The 20630-nt window shown below is 40.4% G+C and overlaps 1 protein-coding gene across 1 annotated transcript in view; it reads right to left on the bottom strand.

Moving 5' to 3' along the window:
- Positions 1-20630, bottom strand: part of LOC103350787 (transmembrane serine protease 11F) — an 81368-nt gene that overhangs the window by 12443 nt on the left and 48295 nt on the right. The window contains exons 5-9 of the mRNA XM_008267796.5: positions 11228-11295; positions 9149-9312; positions 6827-6865; positions 5066-5267; positions 659-918 (exon numbers count right to left, since the gene is read on the bottom strand). Coding sequence (XP_008266018.1) covers positions 659-918; positions 5066-5267; positions 6827-6865; positions 9149-9312; positions 11228-11295 — 733 coding nt within the window. The remainder of the gene's footprint in view (positions 1-658; positions 919-5065; positions 5268-6826; positions 6866-9148; positions 9313-11227; positions 11296-20630) is intronic.

Genomic DNA, 20630 nt, shown 5'->3' with positions numbered 1-20630 from the left:
TTTAATTTTATTTAAGTCATACAGGTTTCATGTATCTCATACATACAGATTTAGGAACATAGTGATACTCCCCACCCTAACCTCCCTCCTGCCCACACTCCAACAATTCCTCCTCTGTCTCCCATTCCCACTCTTAATTTTTACAAAGATCTGTTTTCACTTTACTTACTGATTGTAAAGTTAACCCTGAACTAAGTAAAAGAGTTCAACAAACAGTGTGAAGAAAAAAACGCTGTTCCTCAACAGAAGAGACAAGGGTTGTAAACAATCAGCAAATCTCAAAACATTACATTTTAAGTACTCTATTAGTTACCTTGGACCAGGGAAAAGTTATGCTTTCTGTCTTTGTGGGGAAGCATACAATTGGTAATCAGGTACTGCCTTGCTGTCCCATAGTATCTAGGCCCTCTTCTTCCACCTAAAGTCTATTCTTTCCTCTGTTAGCCTCTTCCCTTTCTTACCACAGCTCCAAATGTGAACTCAAAAATTCAGACCTGATCCTTTACTTTTTAATATTCAACCCTCGATTCTGCCTGGGGCCACACATTTTGGAAGTGTCATCACTATTGTTATGAAACAACTGAAGAGGGATTCCCTAAGACAGTTGCTTGATTGCAAGACATTTTTGTGATAAGAAAATTATATTGAAACTACTCACCATCATCCACAATAGACCCAAATCCTGTGACAAATACACTTGTTTTAGGTGGCAGTTTTATAGATGAATCTGGGAGGCAAACTCTCTGGACTATATTTGAAAACTCAACTCTGGTAGTGAGCTGAGCCAAAGCAATGTCATTTTCATTCGTGTCTCTATGATAATTTTCATGAAGGATAATTTTCCCCAAGCTTCGTTTCACTGCAGGTGGTGTTATAGTTGTACCAAAAGTAGCAATCCATTGACTAGGGTCTTTATTTCTGCAAAAAATTAAAGGGAAAGATGAGTGATATTCAACTTTATCCTTTAAAAAATATGGAGACTTTATTTCTCCCCCACTATTGGAGTTATTTTCCTAAAACCTTTCTATGGTGAGAAAGTTTGCCATTGATGACTTATAGACAAAAAAAGACTTCTTATAATTAATCACTTAATTATGTACAACTAATTATATTGATTAACATTTTTTAAGATTTATTTATTTATTTGAAAGTCAGAGTTACAGAGCGGAGAGGCAGAGACAGAGAGATAGATAGAAAGAGAAAGAGGAGAGAGAGAGGGGTTCACTCCCCAATTGGCCACAACGGCTGGAGCTGTGCTAATCTGAAGCCAGGAGCCAGGAGCTTCTTCCAGGTCTCCCACGTGGGTGAAGGGCCCCAAGGACTTGGGCCATCCTCTACTGTCTTCCCAGGCCATAGCAGAGAGCTGGATCGGAAGTGGAGCAGCTGGGTCTCTAACTGTCACCCATACGGGATGCCCGTGCTTCAGGCCGGGGCATTAACCCACTGCACCACAGTGCCGGCCCCTTGATTAACATTTAATACTTAAATACTTTGCTTGCTAGGATTTTTTTTTGGTTCTTTTCTCTATTTTTAATAAACTGGGCAGAAAATTAATTTTGATCAGCTTCGGATAATATGCACACTAATATAAAATCCTCCATCCATTCTTATTTTATTGCTCGCTGGTTGGCTGTTTGCCTACTGGCTTTTACTGTGTTCTTTCATACAAAGTATAATTTGTCTGCTTTGCACACCTCATGGGTACCAGGGCTATATCTTCATCCTATGCCCATACTCCTCCCTGATTTTCAAGGGCCCAGCAGTTCTTACTTGATCATGCTGCTTTACCCTTTGTTCTGGCCTGATCAGTCCCTCTTATTGGACTGTGGTTCACTTTTTACATAGATGCAGGTTTTTTCCTGCAAGCTTCCATCACAAGCAAATTTGCTCTAGTCCTATCATCTCTTTACCTCCCTATTTCTTCTGTAAAGTCCAGTTCCCTCTTTTTATTAATTATCCTTGTTAAGGAAGATTGGACGTGAAATTCTCTGGGTGAGGGAAAATTTGGTAGAAGGAAATCACACACTAGATATTCAGAAAGGGGATTTCCTCTTTTATGAGGGATTACTAAATTAATGATTCATTAACTTTTAATTGAAATAAAAAACCTGAAAGATCAGTGGTTTTCAAAATACTCTGCACTGCCCTAGGGATGAGCAGAGAAAGCCCAGGGTGTGGAGTTGAGGAGGGAGGGAGAGGGTTTTTTTGCTCTCAATATGTTTTCCTCCTTTACATGTCAAAAAAAGATTTCAATCAAAGAAAAATCTTAGGACCAAAACATTAATAGGAGAACCAGGCACTGGTTACTACATAAAAGCATGAACACGCCTATGACCCCAGGCTTTAAGGCAATCACAAACTAATTGGGAAAACAAAATAGTTTTCCCATCCCTTCATGCACTGCTAATGAGAGAGAAAGCCTCACTTAATACACCCCATTCAACATGCTTTGTGGATAAGGACACGGAGACCCGGAAACTCAGTGACTTGTCCAGGCAAGTGATATACTCAGCCAGTTAGGGTCAAAAGGACATAGCCAATGTCTTCTGACATCCCGTTAAGAACTTTTTCCCTGCCCACACAAAGCTGCAGTCATTTTTCACGGACTTGCAGGTACTTAGATTTGTCTTGAACAAAATTAATAAACATACTATTTCCGCAGAAGAAAATACAGTTCCAAAAATGTAATGATTATTTTGTAGCTGCTATGCTGTCATTAAAATATGTTTTCTCTAAACAACAGTATTCTACATATAGTACGCAATTACATGAAAAATCACCCCCAAAACTGAACCCCCTTTCTCCACGATCAACACCTTAACCAACACTTTTGAACTATTATTGTCATCATAAAATATTCTATAATGCGTCTTCCATATTTTAGCAACTACTTCCTCTGACTACATTGCTGCCCTCTCTGCTCCCTTTCATTTACAAACTCTTTAAAAGAAGGGTGTAAATTTCCTGCCTCCAATCCTCCTTTCATTGTCTCTTGGATCCATTCCCATCACCATTGTACCAGCAAACACATTTTCCTTATCATGGCCACCAGTGATTCCTGATTAGCAAGCTGACTGGCCAGTTCCCAGGTGAATCCGTGAGTACACAGAGATTGCTTAGGACCTGTTGAAAGAAGTTCTCAATCACTAGAGCATGTATTCTGCACTAAATATAAATTTGGTATTCTGGTTTTATTTTTTAATTTGCCTAAAAAAAGACTAATTAGATATAAACTCTCATGGAAACAGAAGTGCACAGATAGGAAGACTTGTGTTAACATGAGGAAATGAGAAAGCCTTAACAAACGGGTGGGACCCAAGTTCACTTCCAAGAAATGATACTGGTTAGGTTGAGAGTCATGTTTGTATAAGTGAGGTCCTTTTCTCTTCTCTAGTGAGGGAGTGGCAGACAGTCATCTGAAATTTATTAAGTCATTCTAACTATAATTCTACAATAAAGAATGGTGTCAGTGTCATGGAACTATTTAGGGTGCTACCCTTAGAAGGATGATAAAGAGCATCCTAGACTGATTCAGGATAGTTCCTTTAGAAGGGTGTAAGAGTAGTGTCACGGGCCCAGCAAAGGGGCTTTATTCAGAAATATTGTCGTCTGAAAATCTGAAAGGAAGAGCTTTCTGTACAAGATGGTTAAGCTTCAAGAAATAAAGATGTGGCGTGCTTGATCTCCTGAGGCCACAGGAGCCTGTGTGTCTGTGTGTCTGAACTGACACAGCCAGCTTGTGAAAACTTTATGTATCTGTGTACTTTATTTGAAAGGCAGAGAGACAGAGATCTTCTCTCTGCTGGTTCACTCCTCAGATGCCTAGGACAGCTCAGCGTGGGGCCAGGCTGAACCCTGGAGCCAAAAACACAATCTGCATCTCCCACATGGGTGGCATGGACTCGTGTATTTGGCCACCATCTGCTGCCTCCCAGGGTACACATTAGCAGGAAGTGAAATTGGAAGCAGAGCCTGGACTCAAACCAGGAACACTGAGGTGGGATACAGACACCCCAGGTGAATCTTTACTGCTCTGCCAAACACCCACTCCCAGCTGAGTTTGAAGAGCTACAACCACAAAAGCCCAAGCAGACAGCTCCTGCTGGGTTGTCCACGGCTAGTCTTTAATATTTCTTTTTTTTTTTTTTAATTTATTTAACAGGTAGAGTTACAGACAGTGAGAGAGAGAGACAGAGAAAAAGGTCTTCCTTCCGTTGGTTCACTCCCCAAATGGCCGCTAAGGCCGGCGCTGTGCCGATCTGAAGCCAGGAGCCAGGTGCATCTTCCTGGTCTCCCATGTGGGTGCAGGGGCCCAAGCACCTGGGCCATCCTCCACTGCCCTCCCGGGCCACAGCAGAGAGCTGGACTGGAAGAGGAGCAACCAGGACTAGAACCTGGTGCCCATATGGGATGCTGGCACTGCAGGCGGAGGATTAACCATTAACTAGGCGCCAGCCCCTAGTCTTTAATATTTCAAGGGCAGTAACACAAGATAGCAAGTCTCTCACACCTTCTACACAACATGCTGGACCATGCAAACCAGCAGAGACTGTTGGATGATGCAATGACAAAACAGTGTCCCAAAAGAGATAGCTATGATTTCTTTTTACTTATTCATAAAGTAAGAGTGGGTATCAATATTAGGAAATTAGAGGGATTAGTGAGGAAAAGAAGAATAAAGTGGATGATTTTCTCCTTGTGTGTGTGGAAGACATGAAACTTGTGACTAGGATGAAGAAAAAATGGAATTAAGAAATATATTTATTTTGGTGAAAAGTTTAAAATGCATAATTTGTTCATAAATCATATGTTCTATGAAGTTTTTGAAGTTCCCTTGTATAATGGCTACTCATTGCACAAAGACAATCTATGATACAGTAGGGGAGATAATCCTAAATCACAATGCTGCAGAGAACTACATGCTGTACAAACATAGCACCATGCATGCAGCAAGGAGCAAGCACAATGCATTGAGGTGACAGAGCAGAGTCTACCCTGAGTGGAGCTGAGGATAAGCTGGAGACAACTTGGAAAAGAAGGCTCACAGCTGGCCTGGTGCACTTACCTCCTGAAGCAGTGAGCTGCAGTCAGTAGCCACATGTTACTGATGAGGCTAGCTCCACACTGATGGCCTGCCCCCACGAGCTGCAGGCTGGCCTGCCAGGGCCACTCGCCATCCATAGCTGTCTCCCTGCCTTGGACAATCCTTTCTGTTGAAGAGGATGCTGGCAATGGCATGTTTGAGGATGTCGTCCTTATCCCACAGCCTGCCACAGAAATGCACGTTTATTTTTCAGGAAAAGGAGAGGAAAAAAGCATATCCTGATTCGCATTGGCTGGAGATGCTTAGAAAACCTGATGCCCCAGGTACTCTTTGATCCATTCCTACTACTTAGTCTTTGAGGTTATGTTATAGGGTTCCAAACTGATCCTACTGAAGTTCAGAAGAAATATTAGCTAACATTGCAAGGTATTCAGTCCAGGAATCAACTCCTGTCTCTCTATATTAAAACATACACAGTGGAGGCAGCCATTGTGTATAGTGGATAAAGCTGTCGCCTGAAATGCCAACGTCCCATATGGGTGCTGATTTGTGTCCTGGCTTCACTTCAGATGCAGTTTCCTATTATGGTCTGGGAAAAACAACAGAAGAGGGTCTATAGAGAAGACTTGTGGCTTCTGCCTGGCCATTGAGTCCATCTGGGGAGTGAACCAGTGGGTGGAAGATATCTTTATTACTTATTTGTTTTGAAAGGCAGAGTTACAGAGAGAGAGAGAGAGTGAGAGACAGAAAGAGAGAGTTCTTCCATCCACTGGTTCACTCCCTAAATGGCCACAATGGCCAGGGATGGGCCAGGCTGAAGCTACGAGCAGGAACTTCTTCCAGGTCTCCCATGTGGGTGGCAGGAGCCCAACCACTTGAGCTGCTTTCCCAGGCTTATTAGCAGGGAGCTGGATCTGAAGTGGAGCAGCCAGGACTCAATCCGGCATCCATATGGGATCACAGCATTGCAGGCAGCAGCTCAACCTGCTATGCCACAATGCGGACTCTAAACTAAATTAAAAAAAAAAATGTATAGTGGGGGCTGGCACTGTGGCACAGTGGGTTAGGCCATGGCCTGCAGCTTCAGCATCCCATGTAGGCACCAGTTTGAGTCCCAACTTCTTGCCACACCTCTTGCTCCCACTGCACTCCTTCTCTCAGAACGAATCCACCTCAACACTAGGCCATAGCAGAGAGCTAGATCAGAAGAGAAGCAGCTGTGACTGGAACTGGAGCCCATACGGGATGCCGGTGCTTCAGGCCAGGGTTTTAACTCACTGTGCCACAGCGCTGGCCCCAGAAGGACACCTTCTTACAAAAATATAAATTAATGGAAAAATATCCTGTAGGCAGCCATATAACCTTGTGGTTAAAATATCAGTTAAGATGCCTGCAATCCATGTTGGAGTACCTGAGTCTGATACTGGACTCTGGCTTTTAATTCTATCTTCCTGATAATACAGACTCTTGGAGGCAGTGGTAAAGACTCAAGAAACATGAGTAGGAGACATGGGTCATGTGCCATCTGCTGGCTTCAGCCTAGCCCAGCTCTGGCCATTGTGGTAATTTGGGGAGTGAAACAACAGATGCAAACTCTGTCTTCATCTCTCTGTCTCTCTGCCTGTCATATAAACAATTAAAAATATGACACATCTAACTGAGAAGTAATAATATTAAAAGAAACTTTTAAAAGCTTGGTAAATTGCATTGCTAACTTTTCTATGGCATTTTTTATTATATTTGCTGTGAAATAAACAGATAATTGTGGATTTTTGAACTTACGACTGTTGAGAAGATTTCTCATCTTTTTATTGTCAATAGCTGTAATAAATAAAACATGAATTAGTTGGTAAAAAGAATATATTCCCATTTCATGTTGTTTTGTTTAAATGGTCATTAACAGAAACAATTATTATCTGAAACATCCATATTTCAAAAGAGCACAAGATTTTTCATAACAAGTAACATACACAAGAGATCTCAATAAAGTACATGAAAACTATGAAAAAGGTATGAATAGTACTCAAACAGTACTTTATACTTTGTGTTTCTGTGTGGGTGCAAACTGTTGAAATCTTTACTTAGTATATACTAAATTGATCTTCTGAATATAAAGGTAATTGAAAATGAATCTTGATGTGAATGGGATGGGAGAGGGAATGGGAGATGGGATGGTTGAGGGTAGGAGGGAGGTTATGGGGAAAAAAGCCGCTATAATCCAAAAGTTGTACTTTGGAAATTTATATTTATTAAATAAAAGTTTAAAAAGTTTAAAAAAACATCTGAATAGTTTTCAAAAGTTTTTTCACCGAAATAAACTTATCTTTTCATTTCATTCTTTTAAAAACTTTTTGAGGTACTTTCTTACATAACAATCTCTACTCTGATTTTGAGTACAAATGGCATAATTTCACTTTAAAATAAAATCAGAAGACACTTTATTTTATGACTTTGCTTAAGAAACAGAAAAGGGCGGTGCCGCGGCTCACTAGGCTAATCCTCTGCCTTGCGGCACCAGCACACTGGGTTCTAGTCCTGGTCAGGGTGCTGGATTCTGTCCCGGTTGCCCCTTTTCCAGGCCAGCTCTCTGCTGTGGCCAGGGAGTGCAGTGTAGGATGGCCCAAGTGCTTGGGCCCTGCACCCCATGGGAGACCAGGATAAGTACCTGGCTCCTGCCATTGGATCGGTGCGGTGTGCGCCGGCCTCAGCGTGCTGGCCGCGGCGGCCGTTGGAGGGTGAACCAACGGCAAAAGGAAGACCTTTCTCTCTGTCTCTCTCTCTCACTGTCCACTTTGCCTGTCAAAAAAAAAAAAAAAAAGAAACAGAAAAAAAAAATTAGGAAACAAAGGATAAGGACAGCGTGATTCCTTTCTGTGGGGGCCCAAGTCTAACTTGAGGAAGCAATCTCCTCTTCCCATCCCAACTGGTGCTGATCAAACTTCTAGGTTTAGGCATATCACCACTGGCCAGTGTTGTTAGAGCAGTTCCAGGGAACTATTATGTAATAGACCCCCCCCCCAGGGCTTACAACACCCTGGTCTAACAAACAGTAGGAATTGAGTTAATGAGAGTTGTTGTGACATCAGTGACATCTTTTTCCCATCAAATATATCCATTTCTGCTCATTTTAAGTCAGCGACATTGAACTTTTGTAATGATTTGGTGATCAAAAATGGAGACTTATACAGTGATTTTTTCAAAAACATGGATTTCCCATTGTAGGGTTCCTGATTAGATCTGAAATGAAACTGATAATGACAGATTAAAGGAGAAAACATGCAAACTCATTTAATAAAAGCTTTTCATGACATGAGATCCTTCAGAAATGAAGACGCAAAGATCCAGGGAAAGCTGCTTGTGCCGAATGGACAGCTGTGTACTGCAGAAATATATCTGGACAAAAGAGTGTAATCTAGTGGTAACAGATTGAAGGGGGAGTCACAGCAAAGCCTGTCTGTTCAGATTCTTCTTGGTCTCGCTGTGTAGCATTTCTTCAGCCTGGATACATGGCAGGGCCCATTTGGAATGAGGGTCTTATGATCTACTATCAAACAAGGTAGGTCATAAAGTTTCTCTGAGGCCAGCTTCTACTCAGAAAGGCAGGGGAAGGTTGGAACAATATGTCTAAGTTTTATGGCTTACTTTGGGGAGGAAGAGTTCTAGTTACTGTAGCTCATTTTGGGGAAGAAGGGAAGCAGGGCAGGATAAAGTCAGAAATATCTTCTTCCAGGGCCCTTTCAATTTCTTTCAGTTCAAAGTCCTCAATGCACCAAGGCAGGACACTTTGGGGTATTGAGGCATTGTGTTGTAAACCCTGACATTGAAAAGAAGGATGTGATCTTCAATTTCTTCTAGAGGTTTCCTGGATATTTCTCTATTCAATGAAAGATGTGTGTGGCAAAAGAAAATACATGCAGTTGAATTTTGTTACGGAACATGGTCACAGAATGTAGTTATTTTGGTTTAAAAACAATATAATAAAAATCACTGTGCATGTCCAACAAGGCAAAAGATATTTTTTAAATTTATATGTATATATGGTAAATGTAATTTTTCAATATATGTGTACAAAGCTGTTTTCATAAAGGAACAAAGAAGACTTACGTGTGAGGCTAAAAGATGGTTTATTTATAGTCAAAGGTAACTGTTTGATCTTCAGATTTTGATGTAAAATCCTTTCGATCTTTTTTTTGACTCTCTCAGCACTATCAGTAGATGGATAGCGAAACATGAGCACCATGAGAACGTTCACACCTTGTTCATCTGGACTGAAGAGCAAGAAGGCAGTGAGTAAGGCCATGTCTCCAACATGAACCACTTTGTATCTATTAGGACTCATACTGAATTTAAAGAAACATGATGGATAGTTTAGGTAAAACCATCTTTTTAAGTTATCTCTAGATCAGAGAATAAGAGTGGATTTATGATGATTAGACTGATGTCAGCATTGTAGAAGACACAAAGGGCAAGCATCTGAGAAGTACTGTATATGGGGGCCTATGTTGTGCCATAGTGGGTGAAGTTGTAGCTTTGGATGTCAGCATCCCATATTGGCATGGGTTTGTGTCCTGGCTGTTAAACTTCCAATCCAGCTCCCTGCTAATGCCTGGGAAAAGCAACAGAAGATGGACCAAGTACTTGGGTCCCTGTCACCCACTGTGGGAGACCCAGATGAAACTCCTGTTTCCTGGCTTTGGCCTGACTCAGCCCTGAACGCATGGCCACTGCCTGGAAAGTGAACCAGTGGATGCGGGAGATCTCTCTCTCTCTCTCTGAGTCTTTAAAGTAAATAAATAAATCTTTCTTATAATTTAGAGAAAAAAGAACTATGGTATATGATATTTACCTAGAAGGTTGCTCTTATTTAGCTGTTTATTGGGATTTTGGGGAGGAGATATTCATAAAATCAGCTATGTATGAATTTATAAGATTTTCTTTTTAAGGCGTTTCCTGCAAAATTGGTAACCATGGTTATTATTGTTCAGAGCAGTATGGCAGAGACCGTGACTTTGTTTACTAAACTCATGTGCTTTGCTTCCTGAGCACAGAGCTGGATTTCATCACTTAGTCTCTCTTGAAATTATTAAAATTCCTTAATGAATTCCAGCCAAAGGAATGTGTGCACTATGCTGTCCTCCACTTGCAGGCCTGGCTCCTGAGAAACCTCCCACACTGCTTTCTTCCCTTTGCTCTTCCTTTGTCTGCAACCGGATGCAGAAGATCCCATGGGCAGTTCTCCACAGTCCCCACCACTGCCCACTCCTTGCCCACTTTTGACTCTTTGGCCTCTATGGTGAGAATAAAATGAACCTTGAGTGTATCAAATCACTGAAGTTTCAGGGTTTGCTTATGAGTTAATCAATGAATGATTGGAGAAACTCTTATAAAAGGAAATCATTTGATAATTGTTTCAAATGTAAAGTTTACAATGTGATATTAGGGCTAGAAAGCCTTTGGTGTCCTTTTGGGATCACTGAACTTAAATTTACATATAAAGGAAAAGAAGAAAAGAAAGACATGAAAGAGAGAGAGTGATGGCAGGAAAAAGGGAAAAGGAAGAAAAGTAAAGAAGGAATGAAGGAAGAAAGGACAAGAAGGAAAATCAGATGTGCATTTTCTTTACTATCAAGACGTGAAACAAACATTACAAATATATGCATTATCACTGTGAAATCTAAGTCTTTTAGACCTCACATAAAAACATATTTAAGATGGATTGTAGTAATTTAGTCTCTGATAATAATCCCCTATTTAATTTATGTATATTGTTTTTCACCAAAGCATGCAAATAAGAAGACATTTAGAAAGAGCAATAAAAATGTACTGGCATTAAAGGAAAACCTTATTGCAGAGAAAGTTATAGTCCAATGGTTAATAGGATTAAAGTGAAGAAAATAAAATGACCAATTTTCCTCCAGCCGAAGGGGCAGAGATGTGTTAGCAGTATCATCCCTTCTCTTCATATTTTTCCTAGTTTTTTTCTCCCTAGTAATTGGGACATTTCTGTTGTAGGGCCCTTTACATTTCCCATAGTGCCTGGGAAATAAGTAGCATGGCCTGGGCTACCCGACATTTATGAAACCTTTATGTGGCTGCAAAGATGTGTTCAGAGCAGCTGAGCAATCATGCTAAAATATTCCATCTTAATAGCAGAGGGGTGAAGCTACAAATCAATGTACATACCTTAATTTAATAACATGTGATTTGATGAATCGTCCTCCTCCAGAAGAACGTCTAAATATCCTAGATATCTGGTTACAAAAACAAACAAACAAAAAGGAAAAATATTTTTATATTAGCTAATATTTTATATTAGCTTTATTTTTATTATTAGCTTTAAGAAAAATGATATTTCTTGTCTTATGTAGAGATTTGAGGCAAAATCAAAATTTTAGTTCATTCAAGTGGTTTATTTGCAATGGTAACACTAAATCTGAGTTCTAATCCTGAAAAACTTTAACAAAATTATACAACTTGACAATTCTCTGTAGCTTGGCATGGCAACTGTTGGAAATAAAATATAATTACACATTTCACACCTTGTCTGGTATCTAGTAAATTATTGACAGTGTTAGTTTTCATTATTACATCATTTAAAATATGTGCTGTTTTATAAGGCAGCATCCTGGTTTCTAAGATGGCTTACCCTGTTTGCTGCACTCATTCCCCAGTATAGCATCAAGTCCACTACTGATACCAATCAGTTGATTTCTGAAATTATTCTGTGATTACTAGGCCATTTGACATAACTTGAGATATCTGTCATGTGTCTCCTACACCCTCACTTGTTAGTCATCTCTATGCAACATGCAGGGTTTCACAACCAGTACTGGGGCTGGGAATCACTACACTCCATACCATTAGCATTGCATGACTCAGCTGTTCCAATCTGAGCCACTGAAGGATTTAGAATGTTCAATGAGCTGATTTCTTAAAGAATTCTGATTCCCAAAAGGGAACCCAATCAACTGATGAGGCATTGCCTCTGTTCAATGAGAAATACAAACAAAAATAGATGAACATTAATATTTGATAGAAGAATGTACCAGTTTCCTGGAAGAAGAAAGAGACTCAAGATAAGGAAGACTAAAGAACATTACAGCAGAGAGAATCAAATTTACATTTTTAGTCAAATATTGGGCTGAGAATCAGAAGTCAGAAACTTCAGATCCATGAAAGCTTACATAAAATCCATTGCCAAGGTTAAGTCTTGCCTCTCCCAATTACTATATCTTCTGGGAAGAGAAAATATGGTCTCCCTTCTCTGCCATATTCCCCCATTTCTCTGAATCCGCTAAACTAGAAATAATGCCTGGCAGATTTTACTTTGTGAATGCTTGATCCCCTTCCTTTGCTACAAATATACAGTTAGGGACCAAAATCAGTTCCTTTAAAACTTGTGTCTAGGCATCTGCAGTAGTCTCCTCACTGTCATGGTTATGTGGTCCCACTTCTTTCTCCCCTTGAATGCCAGCAACAAAGATATTGCATCTAGAGTACACACCTAAATGTATTATACTTCTGCTTCAAGTCCAAGATTTCTCTCAGTGTGGGCACCACTATCTCACCCCTTCATTGGCTCAAATCTTGCCGTGCCCAACCTTCAAAGCTTCTTTTTTTAAATTTCTTTCTTTAAAAATTTACTATGTTCATTTTACAAAAGTTCATATGGCAATACCTAAGGGACAGTACATACCTAATACCTAAGATTAAGTACATCAACAGAGAAGCACAAATAAAACCAGATGAATGATAACATTTAATAGGAGAACAAGCTATTTCCTGGAAGAAGGAAGCTCCTAAATATAAGAAAGATTAAAGAACATTTACAGCACAGAACATCAGATAATATATTTAGAAACCAGAATGGAGTTAACAGAAAATCTTACTTAACATTGTGGCTCTTTTCTTGATTCCCATTAGAATAGTACAATTTGTCAAATAAACAAGAAAACATTGATGCTATCCCTTCTACTCACAGTGGAAGGTGAAACCATTGTCCAAACAATAAGGTCACCTTCATGCATATTAGATGGAATATAATTAGCATTTCTACCTTGTCGGCTGGTGATAATTCAGAAATTTCAGCTGTAGTCATTGAAAATTCTAAAAATTCCTGCTAATGGGACAATAGCAACACCAGTTAAAGCCATTCCACGATAGAAAATTATTTCATTGCCAAAAAATCTCCAATTGTGGCCACTGCATACTGCTTGTTTTCTTCCCAATTGGATGGTCTGAATCACTGGTCTGGCAAAAGCACACCATTGGCACTTCTTCTCAGGATAGGTGGATCCCTTGGAGTAGGTAAGTTCTCTTCATGCCCCTTTAGCCCAGCTGGAACCCGAGCCTGCTCTCCAATGCTACTCCTGCTTGTCCTCAAGATATACACCAAATAGAAAAGGACATGAAAGAAGCCACAACCTATCAATGCAGACCACAGACCTGTTATCCCAAGTTCAGCAGGAAACATCAGATATACTTCCATGGGAAAGCCAAACATATTAACAACCAATTGTATTCAAGACAGCACCAATCTTTTGTCTCTCTATACCTCTCAGGATTCCATCACAGGTGCCCACAGATGCACCAGATGGATAGAAGGAGCCAAGTAGGTACCACTTGGCTCACAAAGAGAATATCTTTGTCACTGGGGAATACAGAGGGAAGCAGGTCCTTCAAAGCTGCAAGTAAAACACCAGTGCAAGGGCACACACTGGCCCACAGGAGAATGCTGCTGTGGGGTCATTGAGCTTGGTCAGCATTCCCTGCCCACAGAGCCTTTCCCATTTGGACACTGGTTGTCACACCAAAACTAAGGGACCATGTGGACCACACAGGTCAGTTTATACATGATGGCCTGTGTTCAACAGCAAAGTTCTTATCTCAAGCGTCAATGTACACCATGAACATGCTGGGAGTGGCCAGTGGAGTTGGAACTCCACTACTGGAGCCTATACCTTTAGGCTCCAAATTTCCCAGGTTTCCATGTGCATTTTTTCCCCACTACACATCTGGGAAAAGAAGAGCAGACAGGAAGAACGGGGAAGTGGTGTTGGCCCAGGAAGAACCTACCACTTCAATGTAGCCCAGGGACATACAGTGAGAGTGTATTCATGCCCACATGGATGACATTTACTGTAATCCCAGCCATGATGAGGCCCAGGTCTTCACCTGGGGCTAGAAGAGCAGGAATAAAATCATCACATAAATTTTAGCTGTCCATGTGATTTCAGAGTTGTGCTTGTAGAACAGGAGAATGTGTTCTATACTGATGAAGATGACCAGCAAGGAAAGCAATACAGCTTCAAGATGAAGACTTCCATTTGAAGTATAGAGGTGTGGGAGAGCAAGGGGTGTGCCTGGTTCATCCTTAGACCTCCAGTGCTGGTCATCTGGAGGGTGCTGGAGGATCAGGTGATCAGATATTTAGTAGAGATTCTGGCTAACTTGACTTTGCAGGGTTTGTTGCTAAAACTGAATTTTACAAGAAAATGCACAGAATATTATGAATCCTAACTAGAGTTTACTAAGAAGCTTTGTCAGTGGGTAGGAAGGTTCTGGGGAAATAAGCCTTAAAAACAGGCCACAAATCCAGTTTTTCATCCATAAAGCTAAGCCTTACAAAAGAGAACCTCTTGAGAGATTGCCTTTGTTACTTCTAAAGTTAACAGACTAAAGGAACTTTTCCTCTACAGGTAACTATTATTATAATATCATTTTCAGAAAAGTTTAATTAGTTTTTATATTTTTTCTTCCAGGAACTCAGTAACATGATAGTCTAAACTATTAATTGTAGCTTTGCCTTTTAATCATCAAAACCTAAACTAAGTCATTTTATCAACAACTATTCCATTTGAAATAAGATAGTCTCTAAGATTCTAAGTCTATTTCATTTTTTTTTTTTAAAAAAAGACAGTCTTTTACTGAGGGTAAAATGGGGGAAAAGTTCACCTTAAAATCAGAGACCAACTGTAGACCTTGGTTTGAACTCCAGCATTACAAAATGACAAAACATATTTAAAGCATCAACTGTGACTCTTTCTAAATGGCCTGGGGCTCATCCAATGATTGTCTTTGGCAAGTTTGAACTCACAACTTTCATCAGGCTAGGACTGAATGCAAATTAAGTACTCAGGAAAGACCAAAAGTTACTGATGCTAGCCAGGAAATTCCTCTGAGGTCCATTCATGAAATTAAGTCAGGCAAATTCTGCGAATTTCCTTTCCAGTCAGTCAGGGGAATATGTACCAGTAGAGACCAAAAACACCAGCAAACTGATTCCATTTCCCTTTCTGTTCTAAGAAAATCTGCTAACTCAAAGAGATTTTCCTTCCTCTGAACTTCTAAAATAATGATCACTCAAGTCATACATTTTGACAATTGTATGCTGCACTGTGGCATGTCTTATTTACCACTTTGTTATCTAAATTTTTATATTCTTTTTCATGTGTAAATTTCCATACGTAAACCATCTTATAAAATCCTTTAAGAAGGGACTATCTTTTCCTAACTTTGGTTTTATCACTTTGCACAGGTAGGTGTACAACTTTCATTAATAGTTGATTCCCCAGCTATGATTAATCTTAACCAAGAGTATGAAGACGAAAAATGCTTACTTTTGTTCTCCTTCCTAAGTCTTTCAATAAACTCTATCTCCTTCCTTTTTTGTCATTTATTTATTCATTCAATACAATCAATTAGGGATCTCCTATGTTTGAAACACTATAACAGTAGCATAAAGCATTGTGAACACAAAGATATAGGCTTAAGATTCATAGCATAGACAGATATACAAAAAGACAGTCATTACGAATGCAGTTAATATAGCGAAATAACAGTGAAAAAAATGCCTGGGGGACTATAATAGAGGAGGGTTATAAGTGATGTTTAAGTGACAACTATAAGATGAGAAGGACTCAGAACAAAAGAATAGGGTCACGAGGTAATCTTCCAGGTGGAGGAAACAGATTGTGCAAAGAATCCAAAAGAAGGTCAACGAGGTAGTACATGTGAGCAATGAGGAAAGTGCAGATGTGGGAGGAGTCAGACCAAAGCCTGCAGGTGCATGGAGATTTTGCTGAGGAGACTGGATTTTTTTCAGACTACATTTGGAAGCCATTTGTGAAATGTGGTGTACATTAAAAGATAATAGAATACGAAGCAGAAACAGTGATAACTTTGAGTTACCTCTTTGAAGGATGATATCAGCTAGGTTTGTATAGGATGGGATGGATATAATGATTTGGCAGTAGAAACATGACTTTTGAATAAATTAGACATGAGGATAAGGGAAATGAAAGTATTCTAGGAATGAGGTAGACAATGATGTCATTAGTTAGATGGAAAACAAAATAGGGACAAGAAAATAGGAGAGGAAAACACCTTCAAGACTGGGATTAGGACAGGATAACTTTGAGAGGTCTATGAGAGACCCAAGTGGAAATGTTAAGCAGACTCTTGAATGCAGAAGGGTAACGTGGTTTTCTTCCTTGTAGTTTCAGTGCAGCTAAACTTGCCCTCTTCTCCTATCTCCCATTAGAGTGTCACAGTTTCATGTGATCACAGTAATTAGGGTAGGAATGGGTAAATGTTCCCAATTGGGCCAACCTGAAAGCTGGACTTCTTCACATTTCCCAATAAGGAAAATTGTGGAAAACATGCTTTTCTTGCTTCAGTTATTACCCTAGCAAAATGTAAATTTAAGGTAGCTATTAGGTAACTTATTTGCCACATACAGAAAAATGGAAAGAACAAAAACCCAAGAACAGTGTTTGTTCTGGTCATTCCTAAAGCCAGATGATGAATCTTTAGGTTTCCCCAATAGCATTCATTGCCCTATATGTTATTCTATCTATCTATCTATCTATCTATCTATCTATCTATCTATCAATCTATCTATCTCTTTTTATTATATATCATCGAAGTACATCATCTATGAATCTATCATTTATATATCATTACTTTATTAGTTACTTCTATTATTTGTTACCAAAAGTGTCTATCATGGGAATGGATAATTTAAAGACCAACAGAAGAATGGGAAGTGAATTCAGAATCTTTCTTTGAGTGTTCTAGAGATCTAGGCCAGCAAGAAGTTATTCTTTATAGTCATTTATCAGGAATTTTTTTTTCTTAAATTTCTTAAGAAACAGAATTCACTTAGTGATGATTAATTGTGATCTAAGAATTGCAGCAGAAACTCATTCTCTACTAACACTGCAAATTCAATGGACAGGTATACCCACACTTCCGTAAGTGTTGACTAGTAACATCTCCTCCCTGCATTTCTCCAGAAGGTTGCCCTTGCCGTACCTGAGCACTGGTCCAGTAATGTCTGGGAGGTTTTGCTCCACCTTCCCAAGGCAGCCCTTTTTGGTATAATACCAACAGCCCCTCTCATCACCCATTCTTCTATCCAGAACCACCTCCGTGATGGAATGTAGGCTCCAGGTCTCCCACAGAAATCTACCTAAGACTGCATTATTGAAGCCACATCATTGTCTAGCTTCTCCCTGTGCCTTTTCCTGCTGTCCCCACTTCCTGTTATTGATTGAAGAGTAATTGGCTTCCCCAAACTCATGTAGATGTTTCAACACTGAAGTCATAATGTTAAGGGTTGAGGGATTAAAGGTGGAGACTTGATCTACTTAAGGTGTCTGGGTGTGTGTGTGGGGGTCTGATGGGAGGTCTTTAGGTCATTGAGGGCTTGCCCTTAGAAGGCAGCTTTTGCAAGAGACTTTGTTGCTTCAACTTTGTTATTTCAAGCCTAGCTTCTCTCTCTGATACCTGGCTCACTGTGTACCTTTGTACCTGCTGCACTATGACCTACCTCTTCCTAATACTGGCGAATGGGGCCACCTGATCCTCCACTGTGAACTTCCAAACTGTAAACGGAAATAAACTTTTTCATTCTCAGGAAGCTCCTCTTGGGTATTTAGTTAAAATAACAAAAAGCTGACTAATACAGAAAATTGGTATGGAGAAGTGGGGTCATCACTAATAAGTACATCTGAAGATGTGGAGAAACCTTTGCAGTTGGTTTAGCAGGGAAGGTTGGGAGAGTTTGAAGGAGAAATCTAGAGGAAGCCTAGAATGATGTAAGAAGAGCATTATGGACAGTTTGGAAGACGATCCTGAAGACCTGAATGCTGGTAAAAATGTGGACAGTAAAGGCAATGCTGATATAAAATGATGGATCCTTGCTACATTGTGATATTATGTCCTTGTCCTGAGACTGTGGGAGGCTGAACTTAGAGATGGTAGCCTGGGGGCTGGCGACATGGCTCACTTGGTTAATCCTCCACCTGCGGTTCTGGCATCCCATATGGGCACCAAGTTCTAGTCCCGGTTGCTCCTCTTCCAGTCCAGCTCTCTGCTGTGGCCGGGAAGGCAGTGGAGGATGGCCCAAGTGCTTGGGCCCCTGCACCCGCATAGGAGACCAGGAGGAAGTACCTGGCTCCTGGCTTCGGATTGGTGCATTGCGCCGGCCGTAGCAGCTATTTGGGGGGGTGAACCAACTGAAGGAAGGCCTTTCTCTCTGTCTCTCTGTCTCACTGTCTATAACTCTACCTGTCAAAAAAAAAAAAAAAAAAAAAAAAGATGATAGTCCGGCTAGTTTGTTCGGAGACATTTCAAGGCAGCAAAGCAAAGTGTTCAGGCTGTAGTATGGGTGTTATTGGCGACTCTTAGTGTTACAGCAAGAATCAGGAGCAAAATGGAGCAGAGCAGAAAGATTTAGAAAATTTGCAGCATGGTCAGGGAAGAAATGAAGAAAAAGCTTACTGGGGACAGGAAAATGAGTTAGAGAAACCACATGTTAAAGAGATTAGTGCAAGTGAAAGGGAAGCATGTGTTAATGGGCACAACAATGGGAGGAAGACCCTGGGGGCATTTCAGAGAACTTCCAGCCTGCCCTCCCATCACAAACTCATCAGAGGCCCAGAACTACAAATTTGTTTTTAATGATCTTCCAGGGAAAAAATCCTTTCAAGAAAGAGTACCAGTGTGTTATCCATGATACTGGTTTTGCAGGCATGCAGAATGCAAGAGTTCTGGGGTCCTGGGGTCTCCCACTGAGATATAGAGGAAAGCCTGGACGACCAGGCAGATTTACGCTGTGAGATTGAAGCCCATGGCTGGAACAATGAAAAAGGAAATCTTAGAAATGTAGAGGTGCCAGTAATCTGCCAAGGAAAGTTGCAGATTATCAGTGTGCAGCCCAAGAGAGCACCCCATCAGCAAAGTTTGACAGTGCCAAGGAGGCATGGAGGCCTCTAAATAGATTTCAAAGGGTGTTAGAGACAAACTGGGGCCTGGAGAGAGATCAGTTCCAGGATCATAGTCATGACAGTGACTCCCCAGCAGGGCAGTGGCTGGTGAAACCACAGAGGTGAGACTCCAGCCCCTGAGAACTGAAGCACGGGCTGCGACCAGCACATCTGTAGGGGTGGGGCTGCCTAAGCTCTTGGGAGCCCAGCTCCCAACACAGGAATTTGGTGATGCTGGACATGGAACTTTGAGAGTTAACATTTTTCCTGTTGGTTTTCAGTTTTGCTATAACCCTAAGAAATGCATATTCTCATCCCTTCTTTTTACATTTTAGCTAACAAAAACCAACTACTAATCCTGTGACTTATCTATGACTTGTCTTGTGACTTATCTTGTGACTAATCCTGTGATTTTTGTACTAGACTTGTGAATAATAATGTTTGCATAAGAATTTCAAGAGCGAACTGAAAGGAAATGGCTAGAATGGCATCCCAGCTAAGGAAGAAATTTGCAACCACTAACTACAAACAGCTGAGCTCTATCCATAGCAAAGAAATCTCCATGGTCTAGTGCCAGGGTGATCATCAGAACACATCCTGAAATATGCCTGATAATTAACTGACTAGACCTACTGTTTATTTCCAAACTCCCCCTGTGGCTTCCCCTTTCCCTTAAAAATCCTTCTGTAGACGGGTTGGACAGAAAGAGTATATTTCTGATCCAGAGATCCACTCTTTCCCCAAGACTGCCATTTTTATCTTATCAGCTCTCATCTCTGGTGAATTGGCTGTCCAGTGGTGAGCAACTGATTTTGTAAAGTAACTTTGCTTTGGCCCTATTAGTCCTTTCTATTTACTTGTTTCCTCTGTTTGGAATATATATTCCTTGCCTGCCTCTCCACTGTATCTTGGAATTAAGTTACTTGTTTTTTCTTACATAGTTTTACAGCTAAGAAAGTTTGCCTTGAGTGTCAGATGAGATTATGGACTATATGGACTTTTAAATTAGTGTTCTACTGCATTTAGAATTTAGGACTCCTGGGTTGGTATGATTGTATGTTATATGTGAGAAGAGCACAAGTTTTGGGAAGACAGGGGGTGGAATATTATGAATGAAAGAGAAACCCACTGCTGAAACTCATGCAGATATGAAAACTCTGATGTCTAACTATTAAGGATCAAGAGGCCATGGGTGGACAGTTAATCTAATTATGGTGTCTGAAAGGAGGGTCTGATGGGAGGTCTTTAGGTCTTCAGATCAAACCTAGCAAGAATTTATTAGTTGAAGCTAGAGAATGCTCTACTATGTCTCTATC

This window comes from Oryctolagus cuniculus, chromosome 8, assembly GCF_051225735.1.
Source record: "Oryctolagus cuniculus isolate XC-2025 breed Fujian yellow rabbit chromosome 8, ASM5122573v1, whole genome shotgun sequence".
Taxonomy (NCBI): Eukaryota; Metazoa; Chordata; class Mammalia; order Lagomorpha; family Leporidae; genus Oryctolagus; species Oryctolagus cuniculus.
This window is presented reverse-complemented; position numbering and strand designations above follow the sequence as displayed.